The sequence below is a fragment of the Heterocephalus glaber genome, unplaced genomic scaffold (genome assembly GCF_053883595.1).
Source record: "Heterocephalus glaber isolate CG9 unplaced genomic scaffold, H.glaber_assembly_v1.0 deba00001472, whole genome shotgun sequence".
In the NCBI taxonomy this organism is placed as follows: domain Eukaryota; kingdom Metazoa; phylum Chordata; class Mammalia; order Rodentia; family Bathyergidae; genus Heterocephalus; species Heterocephalus glaber.
Genome location: NW_028258315.1, coordinates 82,204,484 through 82,228,424, shown reverse-complemented (window position 1 = coordinate 82,228,424; position 23,941 = coordinate 82,204,484). Strand labels below are relative to the sequence as shown.

The 23,941-nt window shown below is 40.4% G+C and overlaps 2 protein-coding genes and 1 pseudogene across 3 annotated transcripts in view; 2 read left to right on the top strand and 1 right to left on the bottom strand.

Annotated features, from left to right (window-relative positions):
* Rab5a (RAB5A, member RAS oncogene family) overlaps positions 1-4,948 on the top strand; it is a 40,869-nt gene extending 35,921 nt beyond the window's left edge. For both annotated transcript variants that reach the window (XM_021243948.2, XM_004864291.3), the window contains exon 6: positions 4,194-4,948. In XM_021243948.2, the coding sequence (XP_021099607.1) occupies positions 4,194-4,309 (116 nt within the window). In that variant the 3' untranslated portion in view covers positions 4,310-4,948. The remainder of the gene's footprint in view (positions 1-4,193) is intronic.
* Pp2d1 (protein phosphatase 2C like domain containing 1) overlaps positions 4,888-23,941 on the bottom strand; it is a 60,179-nt gene continuing 41,125 nt past the window's right edge. Inside the window, 2 exon segments of the mRNA XM_087182233.1 lie at positions 4,888-6,528; positions 6,530-6,854. Of these exon segments, the coding sequence (XP_087038359.1) occupies positions 6,057-6,528; positions 6,530-6,854 (797 nt within the window). The 3' untranslated portion in view covers positions 4,888-6,056.
* Positions 19,294-22,277, top strand: LOC101698195 (R3H domain-containing protein 2 pseudogene; annotated as a pseudogene).

Below are 23,941 nucleotides of genomic sequence, written 5' to 3'. Positions count from 1 at the left end.
TTTTAAAAAATTAACTATACTTCTTTTCTGTGTCCTCTCTTCCAAACACTACTTTGTTAATGTTGCTAAATTATGAAAGATTATTACCTATTAATTGTGTAATAACTATCAATTTAGGCAAGTTCTTTCCATCTGAGTTATGCTTGTGCTTTGATCTAAGAAAATATATTTTCTGAAGGTTTCACTGAAAAGTTTGAGTAAATACATGTTTTCTTCCTATTGTTTACTTTTGTATACAGTAATATCCCTCTTGATCTGTGTGGAATACATTCCAAGATGCTGGGTAAATGGCTCAAACTTCCTTCCTTTTCTTTTTTTGGTTGCCTTTTACTTTTTTTTTTTGGTACCGAGGACCAAACTTGGTACCTTGAGCTTGGGAGGCAGGCGGAACCACTGAGCTAAATCCCCAGCCCTGCCTATTATATTTTAACTAACCACTTAGCACTCACTCCAGCCATAACATTTGTAGTTTGAGGGGCAACAGCAAAATTAGCACAAATTTTGCTTTTTCTTCACAATTTCTTTTCTTTTTTTGGTACCGGGGATTGAACTCTGGTCCTTGCTCTTGCAAGGCAGGCAGCAGAACCACTGAGCTAAATCCCTGGCCCTTCACACTTTCAGTTATTTGAGGTACTGTACTGGGGATATAACTCAGGGTCTCAAGCATGCTAGACAGGTGCTTTGCCACTGAGATAAATCCTCAGCACCAAAGATTGGTTTTTTACTGTAGATTACCTGGCATTAGATTGGGGACAGGTGTCTTGGGGGATGAACCCAGGGCCTTCGCACTGAGATACATCCCCAGCCCTTCTTTGGTTGTGGTTTTTGTTGTTGTTTGGTTGATTGGGGTTTTTTGAGACAAGGTCTCATTATGTAGCCCAGGTTGTTATTCCTGCTGCCTCAGACTCCTGAATGCTAGGATTACAGACATGCACTTACCACACTTGGCTAATTGATCTTTCTGGTTTTTGAGATATGGTCTCATGTAGTTCAGGATGGCCTCCAACTTGAGGCAATCCTCCTGTTTCAGCCTCCCTAGTGCTGGGGTTACAGACATACACCACCACACCCAGCAAATTTGGACAGATTAACCAATTAATAACTGAATCAGAGGCTAAAGAAAACCCAGGAAGAGCGGGCATGGTGGTGCACACTTGTAATCCCTGTACTGAGGAGGTTAAAGTAGGAGGATTGAAAGCAAGGCCAGATTAAGCTATGTGGCAAGAGCCTGTCTCAAAAAAAGGAGAGGCAGAAAGCCACCCAGCCAGCTAATAACTGCTAAGTACTCTAATGCTTTTTTTAGGTGGCCAAGTTTAATGATAGCCTATTTAAAATGCAAACAGACCAAAACAAAAAACCTCTCCTGTCTGTTGTGTAAAGTGTTTTTCTGGAAACCACATGGCAGGGAAATACAGTACAGTTGTGGAAGATTGTGTCATGGTATGCTTGTATGTTCCACCCCTCTCCCCAGGATCGAACTCAAGACATTGCACTTGCAAGGCAGGTGTGATGCCACTGAGCTAAATTCCCGGCCACATAGTCTGCTTGTTTTACAAATGGGATAGATTGCACCCAGAATCACATCTAAAATAACAGGAACCAAGGAGATAGTAGGTCCCTGAAATCAGCCTGAGCTTCAAAACTCTTAGGGTATTAAGACTGCACTAGCTCTATGGTAGAATGCTTTCCTAACCTGTATGAGATTCTGTATGTGATGCCTGTCACCATTTTAAAATAGTAAAAAAATACTAGGCTGTCTTTAATTTGTACCTTTTATTCAGGAGTGCTGTTAAGGTCATTTTTCATTAGAAATTACCCTGCAAAATAGACTTAGGGATTTTTTTCTCCCTGCAATTGGAATATTTTCCTTTTTGAAAGAATTCCCAAGTAGAAATGGGATTTTGGTCTTCATAAAATTAATACCTTGAGTCCCACAGTAATGTGCTCAGCAGTTTTAATCAATTCAGAGACTACAAAGTTTATTTCTTCCAACCTCTTAATTTCAGTTAGATGTAATTACACAAAGTCCTTTAGAGAACTGTGCTGACAGGAGAAATGTTTGCTCATCGCAAAAACCTGACTTAATCTTATAGTACAGCTTATGCTATCTTGTTTCTCTGGTGTCCATGTTTACCAACTATAGGGCATTACTTTAAATATATTTGACTAGAAATTTATCATTATGTCACCATTCATGCTATCATTTCTAGAGCCATTCCTATAAAAAGTGGTCCAGTGAAGACCTTTTTCCCAAACTTTAGTGTCCCCTCCTGACTTCCAGACCTAGTGCCCAGCCTACCTTCTAGGATTATAACAAGATGATAAATACTGGTGTGGAATATGGAGGACCAATACAGAGTAAAAGATCCAAAATGCAACTAAGCATTCAGCATTGTTTTGGTTGCAGTACTAGGGCTTGTACCTAGGGCCTTTCTTGTACCTAGGGCCTTTACACTGAGCTATGTACCTAGTCCTTTATTTTTTATGTTGAGGTAGGTCTCACAAAGTTGCCAGTTTGCATAGGCTGGCCTCAAACATGGAGTCTGTCTGTCTTCAGCCTCCCAGAGTGCTGGGATTGCAAACATGTGCCACCATGCCAGCTAGCATTCAGATTTTGAAATAGAGCATACTCAACCTCTGAGTAACCTGGATCAAGGCTATATGATAAAGTTAGAGTCTTACATGACATTGTATCCCCAAGATGATGACAAACTAGTGTCCAGACACCCTTAGACATATTTAATGTTACTACCCCTTTCCCTCAAAAAGTGAACCCATACCTCAAGGGTTTTAGAAATTAAAATGAACTACATCTATCTAGCAGGTAAAATTCTACTTAGTAGGAAGCATACTCCAGAGAACAGCCATTAGCTGTATATAACATAGCAGAAGTAAAGCCATAAATGCTGGTCAGTAGGGCTTTTAACATTTGATAATCTATGCTCATCTCACTCAAATAATATTTGGAACTAGTTTTGGAAATAGACTCTTTCAGATCAGTTCCATTTGTATTAGGCACAGTTACTGGTGCAACTGGCCCATAGGAGAAAAATGTAGATGCTTGAAGAGGAAAAGTTGTGGAAGCCAGCAAAGAAAAAAAGGGATGTGGTATTTCATAATTCTGTTTCATAATTTAAGTTGCACAGTAGAGGACATGCTTTATTGGAGTGGTGCTTAGGGGTGGTATGTGTTTATATCCTGGCTTGTTCTAAAAAGTGTTTCTGGCTGGGTGCAGTGGCACATGGCTGCAATGCCAGCACTTAGGAAGCTGAAGCAAGAGGATTGCCATGAGATCCAGATAAGCTTGGGGGCCTACATAGTGAGTTCAAGGCCAGCCTAAATTACAGAGCAAGATCCTGCTTCAAAAAAAGTGTTTCCAAAACACTTTATAGGTCGTTGTTGTTGTTGTTGTTTTTTAAGACATGTCTTTCTATATACAGGCCAACCTTAAACTTGCTGTGTAGCCTAGCTGGCCTTAAACATGGCATCCTCTTGTCTCAGCCTCAAAAGTGCAGGGATTACAGGTGTACACTTCTATTCCCAGCAGCCCAAACTGTTCTTGAACTCAAGTATTTTTCATATCTCAATCTCCATAGTAGCTAAGACTATAAGCTGTACCTGACAGATTTTCTTCAATAGAAGTATTAATGATTATGAAGTAAAGCACAAATTTTCTAGTATTAAGTGAATCTATATAAAGAATTATATAGACAGAATGGTGCCTCTAATCCCATCTACTTAGGAGGCTGAGGCTGGAGGATCACAAAGGCTAGGCATCTTAGACCCTGTCTCAGGGATGTGGTTCAAGGAGAGAGCACCCTGGGCTGAAAATAAAAAATAATTATATATAACTCTTGTAAGTTTCATTTATATATGAATAACTGTTCTCCATCCACCCCTTCTCAGAAACATTCAGAAATTAACTTCTGGTAAGACAGCAACCTATGAGGGCTGGGGAATTAGCTCAGATTTAGCTCTGCTATCTGCCTCGTAAGCCCAAGGTCCCAAGTTCAATCCCTGGTACCAAAAAAAAAAAAAACAGCAACTTAATTTTTTTTGGCATTTAATAGATACTCAAACACTTGAGATCAATGAACACGTGGCTGTGTGAAACTTTGGGGTTACTATAACACATAGATGGAAATTTTAGTATGAATTTTCTAATTCTGTTTATTTTGATATTTATCTCTCAGCTAAAAAATTGCCAAAGAATGAACCACAGAATCCAGGAGCAAATTCTGCTAGAGGAAGAGGAGTAGACCTCACTGAACCTACACAACCAACCAGAAGTCAGTGTTGTAGTAACTAAACCTCCAGTTTGAACTAGCTGGAATATTCTGCTTTCTAAATGTCAAATAACAGTGGAATTGGAGCATTTAACCAGCCCAGTATGACTCCCAAAAACAAAGAGACTTATGATAGAGTCAAGTTTCTAATACAGAATTATTTTAAGTGTTTTGAACTTAATTTTTAATAACATGCATGTATCCCTCTGACTAATGTTTCAGCAATAGAAAGGGAAAATGAGATCTGTGTGTACTTGTTTCACTGGAAAGTTGGAGGGAATCGTTTCTCACCATTAGGGATAAAGACAAATGACTATCTGGACCCACAGTTAACCATCCAGTTTCTCCAAACTGGGACAGTAATCATCTGTGAAAAATTAGAAATTATTAATTTGAGCTTTCTGGAAAACATTTTTAGAGATTATAAAGAAATTTATGCTTAGCTACAGTATTCAGGTAAACTTCCTTCTGTTATCTAAGATGTACATTCCACATTTTAGTAAGTTAACCACAAGAAAACAGTCCCACATCTCCAGGAAGAAAAGGAATATTGGTAGCATCTAAGTTACAGCCAGTCCTTTTATTTTTCTAAATGGGATGAAGTCAAATGTTAACTCTACCTTGTTTAGGACTATGAAAACTAATAAATGCATTTTAATGAATAGTGTTCCCTTCATGTGAGCTCTTCAAAGAAATGAAGCAAACCAGGTATCTGATTTTTTTTTTTTAATCACTGCTGGCCATTCATAGGTCTTGTTTGCGGGCAGGGAAGAGGCTTTTGTTCTCTTTGGATGTAATACAGTCAGTGCACTAACAATTATGTACATTCAACTTGATTGTTTTAAATTTTATCTTCAGCTGTACTGTAAATAGGGTACTGCATTGTAACCTCCATGTATGTTTATTATTTTTCTGTAATATTTAAGAGTTGCTTAAAAGTATACAAAATGTAGTTACTAAAACAGCTAATTCTTTCTCTTACCCTTTGAAAAAAAGGGGCTTCAGTTCCTACATGGCTAGAACCATAATAAGCAATGTATCTGTAATTTGTAACATAAATATTGCAATGTTAGTAACAATCTTGCAGCCTTGTTTTTCAAAGTCCATTTTATTTTGATAAGTTCCGTATATTGCACTAATTTTTAGGTATTTTCATTATATGAAATCTACCATGTGTCAGATGATTTACTCTATTTAAGTGTCGAACTCCTAGCAGACCTCTTGTACATTTTACAGTAATTCAGAATTAGCAAGGAAAACAGTTCACCAGTGTTTAGTTTTATATTGAGGTGCTCAGGTTGGAATAAAGTGGTATAAAAAGCAAATACTGGTTTTTTTCTCTTTTTTTGGCATAAAACAGTGAACATACATAGCCTAAAATCTGCTTTTATATTTTCTTTTTTCTTTTTTTTTTTTTTTTTTGGTACTAGGGATTAAACTCAGGACCTTGTGCTTGGGAGGCAGGCAGTGGCACCACTAAGCTAAATCCCAGGCCCTGCTTTTATATTTTCTTTACTGCGATGTCAAAAATTATTTCTCATGGGGGCCAGGGATTTAGCTCAGTGGTTCCACTGCCAGCCTCCCAAGCACAAGGATCCGAGTTCGATCCCCCGTACCCCTCCCAAAAAAATTATTTCCCGTGGTATTAATGTATCATATTTTTAGTATATGTGCTGCCGAAGCGAGCACATTAATGTATCATATTTGCTTCATTGAAAAACTGTCTTTGGTAATATATTTTGGTGCTGTGAATAACTGGAACTTAATTTTTTATATCAGCAAGTGATATTCACTTCCATTGAGAAATATTACCATAACTGTAATGTCTCTGGAACCAGCCTCCAGAGCAGCATTTACAAGTCCACGGCTAACATACTCAGCTGCACCTTCAAAGAAATTCTTAGGGTATGATTCCTCTTTGCTTATTTGTCCATCATCTGCACTGGTTGGTCTATCAGTTTCATTTTCACTGCAAGGTTCATAATGAGTCATCTGTGGTAGAAATGTTTCTACATTTTTAGAGTTGTAAACACAATGTTCAGAATATTTTGAATCAGATACATTTTTCTTTAAATTTGTAGTTGACACATATTCTTTAGATTCAGGATTATATTGAAACAATATGTGGTTATTACTGTCTGATGCAGAAATGCTTTTATCACTGATTGAAAGATACAGAGGCTTGTTGCGCAGTGATTTGTTTTGTATGATAGAAGCACATGTTTTCTTACATATCTGAAAGTGTTATTGTCAGTGCTATGACTTCCTCTTTATCCAGAACTTCCCAAAGTCCATTAGTAGCTAAGATAAGGAATTGACACAAGTCATCTATAGGGATAGAAATAGTTTCAGGTGCTGGAATAATAAATTTTTTTAGTTTGAGATTCCCATGAAATCCAAGTCCTCTTGTCGTTTTTATGTGCCCTTCTAGGAGCCCATATGGTTCATTTGAAGTAATTACTGCTCCATTCTGAAGTACTCTTCCTCTTTCACTGGTGTTTTCTGTAGTATGTTCTTTGGTGAGACAAAATCCTTTCCCATTTCTGCATAAGACTGCTTGCACATTACCTGAAAGATTATTTTTTAAAAAGAAAAGTTTTATCCCAAGAGATTTAATAACCACTTGTATCAAAAGTATGCTGTTAATTTTACTGTTTTAATGCTAAAGAGGCCATGTAAAAATATTTTTTAAATATATGTACTGAATGATTTATAGTGACTTAGATTTCAGGCAATTTATCCTCCATTGTCAAGCACTCTTACTGTTTAAAATACTGCATTTAGTATTAAAATAACGAATCACAGATATTGAGAAATAGTTCCTAAATCAAGTTTATAAAAGAGCTTCAGAATATTTTGGAGAGCTAAGTTGAACTTTTTTATAACCAGTATATATTCCATGCAGCAAATATTTACGTTTTAATAAATGTTTTTTCAATGACAAACACAAATTTTGATTTTTTAAAAATAGAATTTGAGGGCCAGGGATTTAGCTCAGTGGTTGGTCCCCAACACCAAAAACTAAGTCAATTTTTAAAAAATCAAAAAACAAGTCATTTGGTAAACTTAAGAGAAAAGAGACCTGAGAGCTAGTGGGTAAAGTTGTGCCCATCTCTCAATCTAGTGTGAGCTCATGAAAGGAGGGCACTAGGAAATAAAAGTGGCTTATGGGGCCTTGTCAAAAGGAATTATTCAGAATACTCAGTGGCACCACACCTGCCTGGCAAGCACAAGATCCTGAGTTCAATTCCTGGTACCAAAAAAAAAAAAAGATTTAAAAAAAAACAACTTGTATGCAACAAACAAAAAATCAGTTAGGTAAATGAAAAGCTTGAATTTATGAAGCAAGATTAGTGAGCTGGAAGAGATGCAAAGAAATTGTCCAAACTACAGGACAAAAAAAAGCAAAACAGCTGAGTGTGGTGTTGCATACCTGTAATCCTAAGTACACCAGAGGCAGAGGCAAGAGGATCACAAGTTCAAGTCTACCATCAGCAACTTAGTGAGCACCTGTCTCAATATAAAAAGGAAGAAGATGGGCCGGGGATTTAGCTCAGTGGTTTCGCTGCCTGCTGTGCAAGCGCAAGAACCCAAGTTTGATCCGCAGTCCAAAAAAAGGAAGAAGGAAGATATGCACAGAGACACCAGAGTGCTGTGGCCCAGCTAGAGGGTGAAGCAAGAGGATGAGCAGTCTGAATGCCACAAGAGACAACCATTTGGCTACAGCTTTTGCAGTCGCCATCTACGTGGCAGCCTCAATTGGCACGGCCTTCTGGTATTAATATTGCAGTTCATAGGGCCCGGGATTTAGCTCAGTGGTTTCACCGCCTGCTGCACAAGCTCAAGGACCCGAGTTCGATCCCCGGTACCAAAAAAAAAAAATTTCAGTTCAGTTCAAGAAAATTCATGTGATTTTAATAAAGCATCTTGAAATAGTTCGCTACTGATGAGGCAGATGAAAAGATAAAATAATGTACTTTTCTGATACAGTAGTGCAGCAGGATTGTGGAGATGATGTACCACCATCACAAAATATACATTGGTGTACTTCGCCAGACACAACAGTCATTTGATGATGTCACAAAATGCATAAGTTTTGTACAACATAGGAGTTCATGGAGAAATTTAATCCTGGAAAACACAATAGTGGAATTGGTCTACTTTGGACTTATCTTTGGCGCTGGCGGTTCATTTTACCTTTTGTTAGTCTAGGTTTGCTGTGCTTTGGGGCTTTACTTGGACTCTGTGCTTGTATCTGCCAAAGCTTCTATCCCCCTTTGCTATGGGCATTCTTCATCCTCTCCCAGGCCTGTGTTCACTGTGCTTGGTAAGTTATGTTGCTGGAATTGAGCTGCTCCCCCAGAAACTAGAGCTGCCTGTACCTGGTGAATTTGGGTGATCCTTTTAATATTTTTATAATTTACTTTGTCGGGCCAGGGATTTAGCTCAGTGGTGCTGCACCTCCCTCGCAAGCACAAAGTCCTGAGTTCAATCCCCACTACCTAAATAAATAAATAAATAAAATAATTTCCTTTGTCTCTCAGTTGCTTTAAATTTAATTTTTATTTTTCTATGGATATATCATTTTATCTTGAAAATCCATTTTACTTATATACACACAACTAAATGCATGCTTAACCACACTAAAATTGATGTGGTTTACTGTGAGTGACGATCTTTCAGATAAACCATCAGGTTCAAAGTGTAGAGAGAGAAAAATGTGTAGTGACTCTACACATCTGTGAAAGCACACTGGAAGTGGGAAACTGACCCAGAACAAGTTCCACTGATGTCTGTTTGAGACTTCCCAGTAAAAGCAAAGTGACTCCCATCTTGTTGAACTAGAAGCTTTAATTTGAGGGGGAAACCTCTTCCTTATCCTTTGTCAAAACCTCATACTCACTTTTCTTTTGTAGACAATCAGTGGTATTATGTGCTACTTTCAAAGACTTATGCTCCATAAAATTGGGAAGTTCTTTTCCCCTAAACATTGGCACATAGTTTCATCTGAGTGAAGTATTGCAGCTGTTTGTATCTACAGTATATCTCTTTACAAGAAAACAAGTGAAAAAAGTGTTTGCTTGAAACTTTAATTTTTTTTTTCCTTGGGTACCAGGGATCAAACTCAGGACCTTGTGCTTGTGAGGTAGACGCTGTGCCATGGAGCTAAATCCCCAGCCCTGAAACTTTAATTTTGTAACTGCAAAAATTCCAATTCATCTAGACAGGTGGGTTACTCGTTTTACCTTTTTTTAACCCATTACGATTTTCAGTACCATCAAACCATTTTGAATTTTTGCTCCTTCTCTCTTCACAGACCAGGTTTATTAAAAGAATGCTTTCTTGGGCCGGGGAATTAGCTCAGTGTTTTCGCCACCTGCTGCGCAAGTGCAAGGACCGAGTTTGATCCCCGGTAACAAAAAGAAAGTGCTTTCTCTTTAAGGGAGCACCGAGTAAAATTCTCCAACTGCTTTCTGTTATTCCAATTAAGTACAGTATCACAAAGAAAGTTCCAGCGTAATGACCCCTTAAAGTATCAGTAATTTCTTACTATATCCCAAATCAATCTTTTTTACAAAATAAAAATGACAAGAGACAAAAAATAAAAAAGGAAGAAAGGAGAAGAGAAAAGGGGCTGGGCCTGCAGCTTAGTAGCCCCAGGGGTTCGGTCTCCAACACTTACACACATACATGTGTACATTATATTAATGATATGGTGAGAAAGTCTAAGATTAGATCATTAGAATGAAAAGAATATAACAGGCAAGTTTGTAGGGATGGGCAGACACCAACTTACAACATTAAGAATCTAAAATATCCCAAATAGGATTTTTAGGGCCGGGGATTTAGCTCAGTGGTGCCGCAAGTGCTTGCTTCACAAGTGCAAGGTCCCAAGTTCGATCCTTGGTACCAAAAGGAGAGAAGCCAAATAGGATTTTTTAAAATCCACTTGTGGGTAAACATAAATTATGCCACATCAAAGACAAAAATAGGAAGAAATTCTGATTGCTTTTTTTTTTTTTTTGGTACTGGGGACTGAACTCGGGTCCTTGTGCTTGCAAGGCAGGTGGCGAAACCACTGAGCTAAATCCTTGGCCCTCTGATTACTCTTAAAGGGTCTGCTTTTTATCAGTGACAATAGAAAACAAGACAGGGAAAGATTATCTTTAAAAAATGCTGAGAGAAAACTGCCAAATCAGAATTTTCATCTAACAAAAATACCTTCCTAGACAGAGAAGACAGTTTTGGCATGGTACAGGCCTGTAAACCCAGCACTGGGAAGTTGAGACAGAAGGATCACAAGTTCAGACCCAGCCCAGGCAATTTAGTGACTTAGACCCTGTCTCAAGGCTTAAGTCTGGGGATGTACCTCCATGCAGAGACCCTGGTTGGTTCCATCCCCAGTACAGAGAGGAGAAAGGAGAGGGGGTGCACTGGGGCACACCTGTAACCCCAGCGCTTGGCAGACTGAAGCAGGGTTGCCTAGAGTATGAGGCCAGCCTGGACTGCATAGCAAGACCAAGTCTCAAAAAGAAAAAAAGGGAAAAGAAACACATCACACAAAGTCTGAGTGCTTCCAGTGAACCTTTGCTAAGGGGAATTCTAAAGGATGTACTTCAAGCAGAAAAGAAAATATTCCAGGTGAAAGGAAAGATATGGATAATAGCAAATACATGAAAAAAAGATAAATATAAAATGTATAAACCAATAATAATGTCTTCTGTGGTATTTTTTGTTTAGTGGTGCTGGGGATCAGACTGAACTCATGGTCTGACACATGCTAGACAAGCAATTTACCACTGAGCTACACCTCTAGGATATTGTAAGGATTTTTTAATGGAATTATACAAACAAATACAAATTGGGAGGATGTGAATGGAATCAAAGTGTTCCAGGGTGTTTATTATGCTTGCAGTGAAGGTAAAGAAAGTGGTTGGGTTAGAGAGTGAGAAGTCAGGAGCGCATTTGAGAAGAGAGGTGAAGCACACAGATTTTATTTTTAAATATTTTGGCATGTAGCAGGGTAAGGACCTCTAGAAATCTTTTTAGCAAAAAATAAGAAAACACTGGCAAAAGTTGTGAAAATCAGCTCTTTTAGAACTCTGGAAATTAACCAATAGTTTGCAGAAAATCTGAGAAACATTACTCAAGAAAAACAGTTAAACGAAATGAAGAACAGTAAGGTTTGTGGACTTTAACTTGACCGGACTCCCCACTTCTGACCTCTTCAGTAGCTTTGAAAACAAACAGCGTCACCATGATGTAGCTGTAAAAACCAAGAGCCTAACAGTCTCTTCAGGAAATAGGATAGCTACAACCACCCACTCCCCCAAAATCCCAAGACAAGTCACTGTTTGAACTGTCTTGCAACTCCCTAGGAAAAGCTCCATTCTGAGATCTTGTCATTATTTGACCTGGGTCAGCATTTACTCTGTGCAAATAACTCTATTCCCAAGGTTTTTATCAAAAACAAACAGCAGCATTTATTTTAAAAAATCACAGCTGCCTGAGGGAATGAAAGCATTTAGCCCTAACAAGCTTACTAAAAAAAAAAGAACCTGGGGATAATGAATCCAGGTACATTTTTCTAAAAGCTGTCGTATTATTTTCGGGGAAAATAAAAACATGCACGTATGTACCAGACCTGACTTCTCACCTATAACTAATCTTGAGGACCCATCCAAACAGGAAATAAAAGCTAAATAGAGTTGTAACTTTTTGCTGTTTCTTTAAAGACACAACATACACACTTACATGCATGTGCACACACATACACCCAATGAGGATTGAAAGATACTGCAAGGCACTTAGAGAAATCTCCACCCAATCTTTAGCTGACCCCTGTACCAATCACAGCCTTTGTGGCCACACATGACAAATACAGATTTTGCAGAATTAGTTCAGTAAAATCACTAGCCAAATAACAGCAACAAGAAGACTTTGGAAAGGGAGAAATAACTAGTATACTATTTACTATGTCCATTTTTCAACAAAAAGTAATTATGAGACAAGCAAACAAAAGTAAATCCCATACAAGGAAAAAGTAAGAGAACCTGAGGAAGGCCAGGCATTGGATTTAAGAATTATTAAAATTTCTTATCAGTTATTATATATTTAAAGAGCTAATGGATAATATGGCTAAAAATAAAACATGAGAATGATGATCAACCCAATAAAGAATATTAATAAAGAGACAGAGGGGCTGGGGGTTTAGCTCAGCGGTAGAGCACTTCCTAGTATCCATGAGACCCTGGATTCAATCCCCAGACCTGCAAAAAGAAAAAGGAGGAGGAAAGGGAGGGAGAGAAGGAAAGATCCTATCGTTCCAGCTACTCAGTAGGCTGAGCCAAGAGTATTACTTGAGACCAGGAATTTGACGCTAGCCTGAGCAGCATAGTAGACCCTACTTCAAGAAATTAACACAAGGGTAGGGGATGAAAAAAGCATCCAATTTGGAAAAGAGGTTAAACTGTCTATTTCCAAATGACATGATCTTATATAGAAAACCTTAAGGACTCCACACATTTAAAAAAGGCAAACCAGGTCGGCCAAGCAACCTGAGGCTCCTCGCCTGTGTTCCGGTTCCTGCCCATGACACGGTGAGGTCCTGGGAGTGGCTTGGAGCCCCGCCTTCATCCGGTGCCCCGCGGGCTCCTGCAAGGCCCAATTCCATCATCTCCCCGCACCCCTTCCGGCTCTTCTGCTGCCTGGTCCCTTACTACAGAGGCACAGGGGATTATACTTCACATAGTTAAATGTGATAGATTAATAACTACCACAAAATGTCATTTTCCAAGCTGCACTTGATTTTATGGTATTGCTGATTGTAACATTTGGCCTAACGTGATTGATCTAATCAGTTTTCCTTTCTGGTATAAGGAAAATAAAATAGCCTCAGAGTCATTAGAGCCTCAAAACTTAAACACAAGTCATATCTGGAAGACACCTCTGAAAAGCAATCATTCTACAAGGGTTTTATACACAAGCAACAGTGATACCTGCATTAAGCAATTTTGAAACATCAACCCAGGAATTAAACCAAGGACAGTACCAAAAACAAAAATGAGTAGACATTTAAGCAAGGCACAAACGCAGGCTTCCACACCACAAAAAGGAAATTCTGGGGGAAATGAGGTGGAAAAGTCGGATAATCAACCACCTGGATACCCTGAACTGATAGCACAGGAAGTAACAAAGCAGATACATGAGGCGCTAGAAAATTTGAAAACAGAAATAATCTCCCAGATAAATACAGCAATGGTGAGTAGAGTGAAAGACATGATTAGAGGCCCTAGAGCAGAAACAGAGAAGAAAATAGATGAGATCAGAAACATGCTGGAAGCTATGAATGCCCGCCATAAGAAAGAAATGGAAACCATGATCGCCCAACATAAGAAGGAAATGGAATCCATGAAACAGATTCAAACAGATATTCAGAAGATTAAAAACTCCATTGAAAGCATGCAGAGCAGGCTAAGAATCTAAAGACAGAATATCATATAGAAGACAGGATCACAGTTAAAGACCATGAAAACAGATTTCTTAAAGATAGTAAGGGACCATGAGAAATAAAAAAGATGCTAGATGATGCAAAGAAGAATAACATAAGACTGATAGTCCACGAAAAAACAGGAAAAAGTAAAATTGACATAAAAAAACTGTTCACAGAAGTAATAGTAGAAAACTTCCCAGACAGAGATGGAGAATTGGACACACAGATAAGTGAGGCATATAGAACTACACCCAGCCACGATCAAAAAAAAATCTACAACTAGACACATAATAGTCAAGATCCCAGAAATCCAACAGAAGAACAAAATTCTACAGGCAGTTAGAGAAAAGAAACAAATCACCTACAAAGGAAAGCCCATCAGAATCATGGCAGATTTCTCAACACAAACCCTCAAATCAAGGAGAGCCTGGAGTGAAGTATTTCAAGCCCTAAAAGAAAATAACTTCCAACCTAGACTGTTGTATCCTGAAAATTTATCTTTCAAAATCAATGGGGAAATTTGATACTTTCACAACAAAGAACACCTGAGAAATGTCATGAACACCAAACCAGCACTCCATAACGATTTTATGCAATATCCTAGAAAAAGACAATGAAGGTCACAACTCCATGAGGGCCAACAGAGAGAAGACACCACGCGAGGTAAGGCACTAAAGGGAAAGGGGGAAAAATAAGAAAAGAGCCAACAACAATAAAACATGGCAAGAATGAGTCAATATCTCTCAATTACAACTATCAATGTTAATGGCCTCAATTCACCAATCGAAAGAAACAGACTGACAGAATGGATTAAGAAGCAAAACCCAGCAATATGCTGTATACAAGAAAGACACATAACTCAAAAGGAAATTCATAGGCTGAAAGTAAAAGGATGGAGAACAGTTCTCCACATGACAGGATCCCAGAAAAAAGCAGGGGTAGCAATCTTATTTGCAGACAAAGTAGATTTCAAACCAAAACTAATTAAGAGAGACAAAGATGGTCACTACATCCTTGTGAAGGGAACAATCCAAGAGGAAGAGATGACAGTCCTAAATATTTATGCACCAAATACAAATGCCCCCAACTATACAAAACAAATATTAATGGACATGAAAAACCAAATAAACAATAGCACAATTGTAGTGGGAGACCTCAACACCCCTCTATCACAAATAGATCATCTAGGAAAAACATTAACAATGAAATTCTAGAACTGAACCAAGCTATTGAACAAATGGACTTAGTAGATGTTTATAGAGTGTTCCACCCCACAAAATCAGAATACACATTCTTTTCAGCTACACACGGGTCATTCTCCAAAATAGATCACATGCTAGCTCACAGGGCAAATCTAAGTAAATGTAAAAGAATTCAAGTTATCCCCTGTATATTATCAGACCATAGTGCAATAAAAATGGAGATCAATAACATAAACCGCAAAACACCCACAAACACATCGAAATTGAATAACACTCTCCTGAAAAACCAATGGGTCACAGAGGAAATTAGACAGTTTCTACAAGTAAATGATAATGCCAGTACAACATACAGGAATCTGGGACACAATGAAAGCAGTTCTATGTGGGAAATTCATAGCAGTGAATGCCCACATTAGGACAACAGAGAGAACTTAGTTAAATAACCTAATGCAGAACCTCAAGCTCCTAGAAAAAGAAGAGCATAACAAACCCAAAACTTATACAAGAAAGGAAATTATAAAGTTCTGAGCAGAAATCAATGCAATGGAGACTAAGAATGATACAAAAAAATCAATGAATCGAAGAGCTGGTTTTTTGAAAGAATAAATAAAATCGATAAACCTTAACCAACCTTATCAAAGGAAAGAAAAGGCTCAAATCCATGCAATTAAGAATGAAAAAGGTGAAGCCACAATAGATCCAGCAGATATTCATAGGATCATCAATACCTACTTTGAGAACCTGTACTCTAATAAAATGGAAAACACAGAAGAAATGGACAGATTCCTAGATACATACAAATTGCCAAAGTTAAATGAAGATATAGAAATGTTAAACACCCCAATAATTGAGTGAAATTGAAAATGTAGTAAAAAATTTACCAACAAAGAAAAGCCCAGGTCCTGATGCTTCACTGCTGAATTCTACAAGACATTTAAACAAGAATTATCCCCATTACTCTTTAAACTCATCAAGGAAATTGAAAGGGAAGCAAGGCTTCCAAATTCTTTCTTGGAAGCAAGTGTTACTTTGATTCCAAAACCAGGGAAAGACTCAACCCAAAAAGAGAACTACAGACCAATCTCCCTAATGAACATAGATGCAAAAATCCTCAACACGATACTGGCAAACAGAATACAGAGGGTCATCAAGAAGATCACATACCCTGACCAATTTGGATTTATCCCAGGGATGCAAAGATGGTTCAACATCCGTAAATCAATAAATGTAATACACTATATTAACAGAGTCAAGGACAAAAATCATATGATTGGGGCCAGGGATTTAACTCAGTGGTTCCAGCGCCTGCCTTGCAAGTGCAAGGTCCTGAGTTCAATCCCTGGTACCAAAAAAAACCCTATATGATCATCTCAATAGATGCAGAAAAAAGCATTTGACAAAATCCAGCACCCATTCATGATAAAAACACTACAGAAAATTGGAATACAAGGTCTTTATCTCAACCTGATTAAGGCTATCTATGAAAACTAACAGCCAACATCATACTAAATAGTCAAAAACTGAAAACTTTCACACTAAAATCAGGAACAAGACAAGGATGCCCACTATCACCACTCCTGTTCAATATTGTTCTGGAAACATTAGCCATAGCAATTAGACAAGAGAAAGAAATAAAAGGAATAAAGATAGGAAAGGAAGAAGTTTAACTGTCATTATTTGATGATATGATACTTTACATAGAAGACCCCCTAAACTTGGTCAAAAGCCTTCTAGACCTAAATGACAGATTCAGTAGAGTAGTTGGATATAAGGTCAACACTCAAAAAATAATAGCCTTCTTATATGCAAATAGCAGACCCATTGAGAGAGAAATTGGGGAAATAATTTCTTTTACAATAGCATCTTAAAAAATGAAATATCTAGGAATCAACCTAACAAAGGAAGCAAAAAACCTCTACACTGAAAACTACAGCACTCTGAAGAAGGAGATCAAAGAGGATATAAGAAAATGGAAAGATATCCCTTGTTCCTGGTTAGGAAGAATCAATATAGTGAAAATGACCATACTTCCAAAACTACTATATAGATTTAATGCAACACTGATTAAAATTCCAACAATATACTTCACAGAACTAGAGAAAACAATCCAAAAATTCATTTGGAAGCAGAGGAAACCTAGAATAGCAAAAGCAATTCTGACAACAGAGACATGGCTGGGGGTATCACAATCCCCAACTTGAAATTATACTACAAAGCTACTGTGATAAAAAAAAAAAAAACAGCATGGTACTGGCAAAGAAACAGACCTGAAGATTAGTGCAATAGATTAGAAGATGCAGAAACAACTCCAGATATACTCAGCCACCTCATCTTTGACAAAGGACCCAATCGCCCTCATTGGAGAAAAGATAGCCTGTTCAATAAATGGTGTTGTAAAACTGGATTTCAACCTGGTAAAGATTAAAACTAGACCCATACCTATCACTGTGCACTAAACTAAGGTTGAAGTGGATTAAAGAGCTAAATATCAACACAGAAACAGTAAACTTGCTGGAAGATAAGTTAGGTAGAACTCTCAATGACATTGGCACAGGAAAAGACTTTATGAACAAAACTTCAGTAGCACGGGAGCTAACACAAAGAATCAACAACTGGGATCTCATCTTACTAAAAAGCTTCTGCACTGCAAGGGAAACTACCAACAGAGCTAAGAGACAACCTACAATGTGGGAAGAAATTTTTAGCAGCTGTACCTCAGACAAAGGTCTACTATCTAGAATATATAAAGAATTGAAAAAAAAATCAGACCCCCTAAATTCAAAGACCCAATTCAAAAATGGGCATCTGAAATGAACAGACATTTCTCAAAGAAGTAAAAACAGCAAATAAATATATGAAAAAATGTTCAACATCACTGGTCACTCGAGAGATTCAGATGAAAACAACACTGAGATTCCACCTCACCCCACAAAAAATGGTTATCAAGAAATCAGCCAATAAACAAATGCTGGCGGGGGTGTAGGGAGAAAGGAACCCTTCCTCATTGTTGGTGGGAGTGCAGACTGGTGCAACCACTGTGGAAATCTGTATGGAGATTCCTCAAAGAACTAGGACTAGAGGTCCCATTTGACCCAGCTATTCCCCTACTGGGTATCTTCCCCAAAGAATTAAAAGAATCATACCACAGCGATATATGTGCACCTATGTTTATAGCGGCACAGTTTGTAATAGCTATGGTTTGGAAACAGCCCAAGTGCCCATCAACTGGAAACTGGATAAAGAAGATGTGGTTTTTTTATAAAATGGAGTACTACTCAGCCATAAAGAATGAGAAACTAGAATCATTTATAGCTAAATGGATGCATATTGAGGCCATACTCTTAAGTGAAATAAATAGGACATGCATGTGTAAATACCGAATAGTATCTCTAGTGTGAGAAACTGAAAGTGTAAATAAGGATGAATATGATTAAAATGAATAATTGATAATTTAAAATAGGAAAAGGTCCAAAGGTGGAGGGGTGGCGGGAGGGGAAGGGGAAAGGGAAGAAAGGAAAGGAAAAATTATGGGAAAAGAAAAAAAAAAAATGGAAACAAAGTCTATGTAAATAGGGAAGGGTGGTAGGGGTGAAGGGCGCACAGGTAATGGGGAAAAAAATAAGAACTAAGATACATCATGTACAGGTACAAACACCCAATGATAAATGTAAATGTATTGTATACCTAAAATGTACCAATTAATATATAAATTTTTTTTGAAAAAGGGCAAACCCCAAACAAGAAACTACTAGAGCTGGTAAACAAGATCAACAAGGCTGTAGGATACAAGGTCAATATACAAAAATCAATTCTATTTCTGTATGCTTGTAGTAAAAATCAAAAAATAAAATTAAGAAAATAATTCCATTTAAAATAGCACTATGGCGGAAGGCCGCAGTGGGGGGCGGACTGTAGGCCTTTCTTTCCCTTCTGATTTTCCCCCTCCCCCCTTTTCTCCCTTTCCGGGTTTGGTTCCCCCCCTTTTTCCCCTCTTCCCCTCTCCTTCCCAGGCCCCTTTCCTCTCTCCCCCGCCCAGGTCCCCCTACTCCCCAGCCCTGGGCCCCGAGAAACCCCCGCAGAGAAGAGCCCGCCCCCAGAAGCGCGCCGCCGCTGGGCGTCAGTCGAGCTGCAGCAGCCCGTGGGCCCTGGGCGGCCAGCCGGCGGAGAGGCCGCGTGAGGTGAATTGCTAGAGGCTATTCACTATCCTTCCTGAAGTATCCAAGTCATACTTGATAAATACAGTTAATCCTTCATCTGGATGGATAAGGCAATACATCTCGGCTAGAGATCAGGAGTCCATAGAGGCTACTCTGTTCTACTGAAGAACATGTCTAACAGTAACACTACTCAAGAGACCCTTGAAATAATGAAAGAATCGGGAAAAAAAACTGGTGGAAGAATCTGTAAACAAAAACAAGTTTATATCTAAGACTTCAAGTAAGGAAGAAGTTGAGAAAGAAGGTGAAAGGACCAGTGTGTGTCAGGAGACACAGAGGCGGGCATCCAACCATGGTCATGCCAGGAAAAGAGCCAAATCTAATTCCAAGCTGAAATTAGTACGCAGTCTGGCAGTATGTGAGGAGTCCTCTACTCCGTTTGCTGATGGGCCACTAGAAGCCCAGGATATAATTCAGTTGCACATCAGCTGACCCTCTGACAAAGAGGAAGAGAAATCCATAAAAGATGTCTCTGAAAAAGAAGACAAGGACAAAAGTAAAGATAAGGCCCCAAGGAAGATGCTATCCAGAGACTCCAGCCAAGAATATACAGACTCCACTGGAATAGAGCTACATGAATTTCTTGTAAATACACTGAAAAAGAACCCAAGGGACAGAATGATGCTGCTAAAATTAGAACAGGAGATTCTGGAATTTATTAATGGCAACAATAACCAGTTCAAGAAGTTTCCTCAGATGACCTCATATCACCAGATGCTATTACACCGGGTAGCTGCCTATTTTGGGATGGACCACAATGTTGATCAAACTGGGAAAGCTGTCATCATCAACAAGACCAGCAACACAAGAATCCCTGAACAGAGATTCTCAGAACATATAAAGGATGAGAAGAATACAGAATTCCAACAGAGATTCATTCTCAAGAGAGATGATGCCAGTATGGACGGAGATGATAATCAAATCAGAGTTCCATTGCAGGATGGAAGGAGAAGCAAGTCAATAGAAGAGAGAGAGGAATATCAAAGGGTCCGAGAGAGAATATTTGCCCAAGAGACTGGCCAGAACGGATATCTAAATGACATCAGGGGGCACCGAGAAGGGCTGAACTGCACCTCAAGCAGCCTCCAGAGCAGCACAGACAGCGAACTCAAACCCTTGGAGCCCTGGCCTTGGAGCAGTACAGACTCGGATGGCTCTGTCCGGAGCATGCAACCCCCTGTCACCAAAGCCAGCAGCTTCAGCGGAATCTCTGTCTTCACCCGAGGTGACAGCATTGGCAGCAGTAAAGGTGGCAGTGCAGGACGGCTCTCCAGGCCAGGTATGGCACTAGGTGCCCCAGAAGTGTGCAACCAGGTCACCTCACCCCAGTCTGTCCAGGGCCTTCTCCCTTGTACTGCCCAGCAACAACAACAGCAGCAGCAGCAGCAGCAACTTCCTGCTCTCCCACCCACACCTCAGCAACACCCACCCTTGGATAATCACATGGTGTCACAGACAGATGATCTCAACAACCCCTTTGGACAGATGAGCCTTAGCCGCCAAGGTTCTACTGAAGCAGCTGACCCATCCTCAGCTCTGTTCCAGCCCCCACTTATCTCCCAGCACCCTCAGCAGACTAGCTTCATCATGGCTTCCCTGGGACAGCCCCTCCCCACTTCCAACTATGCCACCTCTAGCCATCCACCACCTACTCAGCAAGTCCTGCCACCCCAGGCCTACATGCAGCCCCAACAGATACAGGTTTCTTACTATCCTCCTGGACAGTAATCCAAACTCCAACCAGCAGTATCGACCTCTCTCTCACCCGGTGGCGTATAGCCCCCAGCGTGGTCAGCAGCTGCCTCAGCCATCCCAGCAGCCTGGTTTACAGCCCATGATGCCTACTCAGCAGCAAGCAGCTTACCAAGGCACGATTGGGGTCCAGCAGCCCCAGAACCAGGGCCTGGTCAGCAACCAGAGGAACAATATGGGTAGCCAGATCCAAGGCCTGGTGGTTCAGTACACTCCACTGGCTTCTTACCAAGTCCTAGTGGCAGTGACTCACAAAATGTGTTCCAGTCACCTTTCCAGCAACCCATGCTGGTCCCTGTGAGTCAGTCTGTGCAAGGAGGCCTCCCCGCGGCAGGTGTGCCCGTGTACTACAGCATGATCCCACCCACTCAGCAGAATGGTACAAGCCCTTCTGGGATTTCTGCAGCCCCCTGGCTCTGAGCAGTACCAGATGCCTCAGTCTCCTTCTCCCTGCAGTCCACCACAGATGCCACAGCACTACTCAGGAGTGTCACCTTCTGGACAAGGTGTGGTGGTCATGCAGCTGAATGTCCCTAATGGACCCCAACCTCCCCAGAACACATCCAGGGTCCAGTGGAATCATTGTAAATATTATAGCATGGACCAGCCAGGTCAGAAGCCTGGAGACCTGTACAGTCCTGACAATAACCCCCAGGCCAACACACAAATGAGCAGCAGCCCTGTCACATCTCCTACTCAGTCTCCAGCACCCTCTCCTGTCACCAGCCTCAGCAACGTCTGCACAGGACTCAGTCCCCTGCCTGTTCTCACACAGTTCCCCCGGCCTGGGGATTCAGCACAGGGTGATGGGCGCTACTCCCTCTTGGGCCAGCCATTACAGTACAATCTGTCCATCTGCCCTCCCTTGCTCCACGGCCAGTCGACATACACGGTGCATCAGGGACAGAGTGGATTAAAACATGGAAACCAGGGCAAGAGACAAGCACTCAAGTCTGCCTCTACTGACCTGGGGACAGCAGATGTTGTCCTGGGGCAGGTGCTGGAGGTGACAGATCTCCCTGAGGGCATCACTCGTACTGAGGCGGACAAACTCTTCACTCAGCTCTCCATGTCCCGTGCCAAGATCCAGTGGCTCAAAGATGCTCAGGGGCTGCCAGGCAGGGGTGGTGGGGACAACAGTGGGACTGCTGAGAATGGCCGCCACTCGGACCTCGCTGCCTTGTACACCATCTGCACTGTGTTCCCCAGCCCTCTGGCTGCCCAAAATGCCTCCCTTCGCGTCAACAACTCTGTGAGTCGCTTCAAACTTCGAGTGGCCAAAAAGAACTATGACCTGAGGATCCTGGAGTGAGCCAGATCCCAATAAAATAGATGAGGAGAAGGGACTGGTTGGGGAGGGCAGGTGGAGAGGGCTGAGGTAGGACAGAGGTGGGAAGTGAGGAGATGGACACAACTAAAGCCTAAGACATTAGGGATGAAGAAGCAGACTCTCATTGGCACTGGACTCCTTCCACGCTCCCCTGCCTTGGGTACCCTATTCCTCCCTGGTTGGCCCCCCTCTGCTTCCCTCTCCTTCCCATTCTCTTCTGCCATTTTTTATCTTTTCTTCCCCCATGACATTAATTTCTCTTATAATTTTTGGTCAGGTCGAATTGGGAGGGTCCCATGCTCCCCTCTTCTATTTCCTCACCGCCCTAAGCTCCCTTTCCTTTTTTAGTCTTTATGAATATATTTATATGGACAGAATTAAGAAAAAAATTGATTTCCCCATTCTCTCACTTTCCCCATCTTGTCTCTTCATACCCCACAGTTAAAACTTGGGATTCCCCCCGTTCCCAGAACACTTGTATATTGTTTGTTTAAGGTTCGTGCCGCAGTAACAGACACTGTATTTAATTGCACATACAGATGTTTGCTGGGTATAGTCACTGTAAATTTTATTTAATCTGGTTTTTTTGTTTGTTTGTTTGGGGGGCATTGGGGGGGGAGGTTGGTTTTGTTTTTAAATATAAAAAAAACTATCACTGGACATCAAAAATAAATAAATAAATAATAAAAAAATAAAATAGCACTAAAGCATTAAGCATGTAGTTCAGTGATAGAATGCTTGTCTAGCGTGTACAGGGTCCTGTGTTTGAGCTCCAGTACCTCAAAATAATTAAGCAAATAAAATCACATCTAGTTAGGCATGGTGTCTCATGCCTGTAATCCCAGCACTTGGGAGGCTGAGACAGGAGGATCACCATGAGTTCGAGCCAGCCTGAGTTCAAGCCAGCCTGAATTATAAAGCAAGACCCTATCTCCAAAAAAAAAGACAATCACATCTAAAGGAATAACATGCTTTAAAATGTTTAGTAAAAGAAATGCAAGACTAAGCAGGGAAGGGTTGTGTAGGCCTATAACCCAAGTACTCCAGAAGGTGTAAAACGATTGGGAGTTTTTGAGAGCATCCTGGGCCAGTTCAAGCCCATCCTGGATTTCAAAGTGAGACCCTGTCTCTAAACACACATCTGAAAGAGAGAGAGGGAGGAAAAAGAACTCTATGACTGTATTAGCTTCTTTTTACTGTAACAAACATCCAGGATAATCAACATCAAGAAGAGGTATATTTTGGCTCACAGTTTTAGAGGCTTTGGTCCATAAACAGATGGCACCATTGCTCTGAACCTGGGATGGTCCTTCACACAGAAGAGCACAACACAGCGGGGCATGGTGTCGCACGCCTGTGTCTCAGCACTCAGGAGGCTGAGGCAGGAGGATTGCTGTGAGTTCGAGGCCAGCCTGGGCTACATAGTGAGTTCAGGGCCCCCCTAAACTACAAAGGGAGAGCCTGCCTCACAAAACAAAACAAAACAAAAAAAGCACAACAAAGCAAAATCACTCACCTCATTGCCAGGAAGTGAAAGACAGAGGAGGAAATGGCTGTGGTCTCACCATTTTTGAGGCCACACTTCCAGTGACCATCAGGCAGCTCTTAGAGGTCCCCAGCTTCCCAATAGCACTACTCCAGAGAGCAATCCAATACATGGG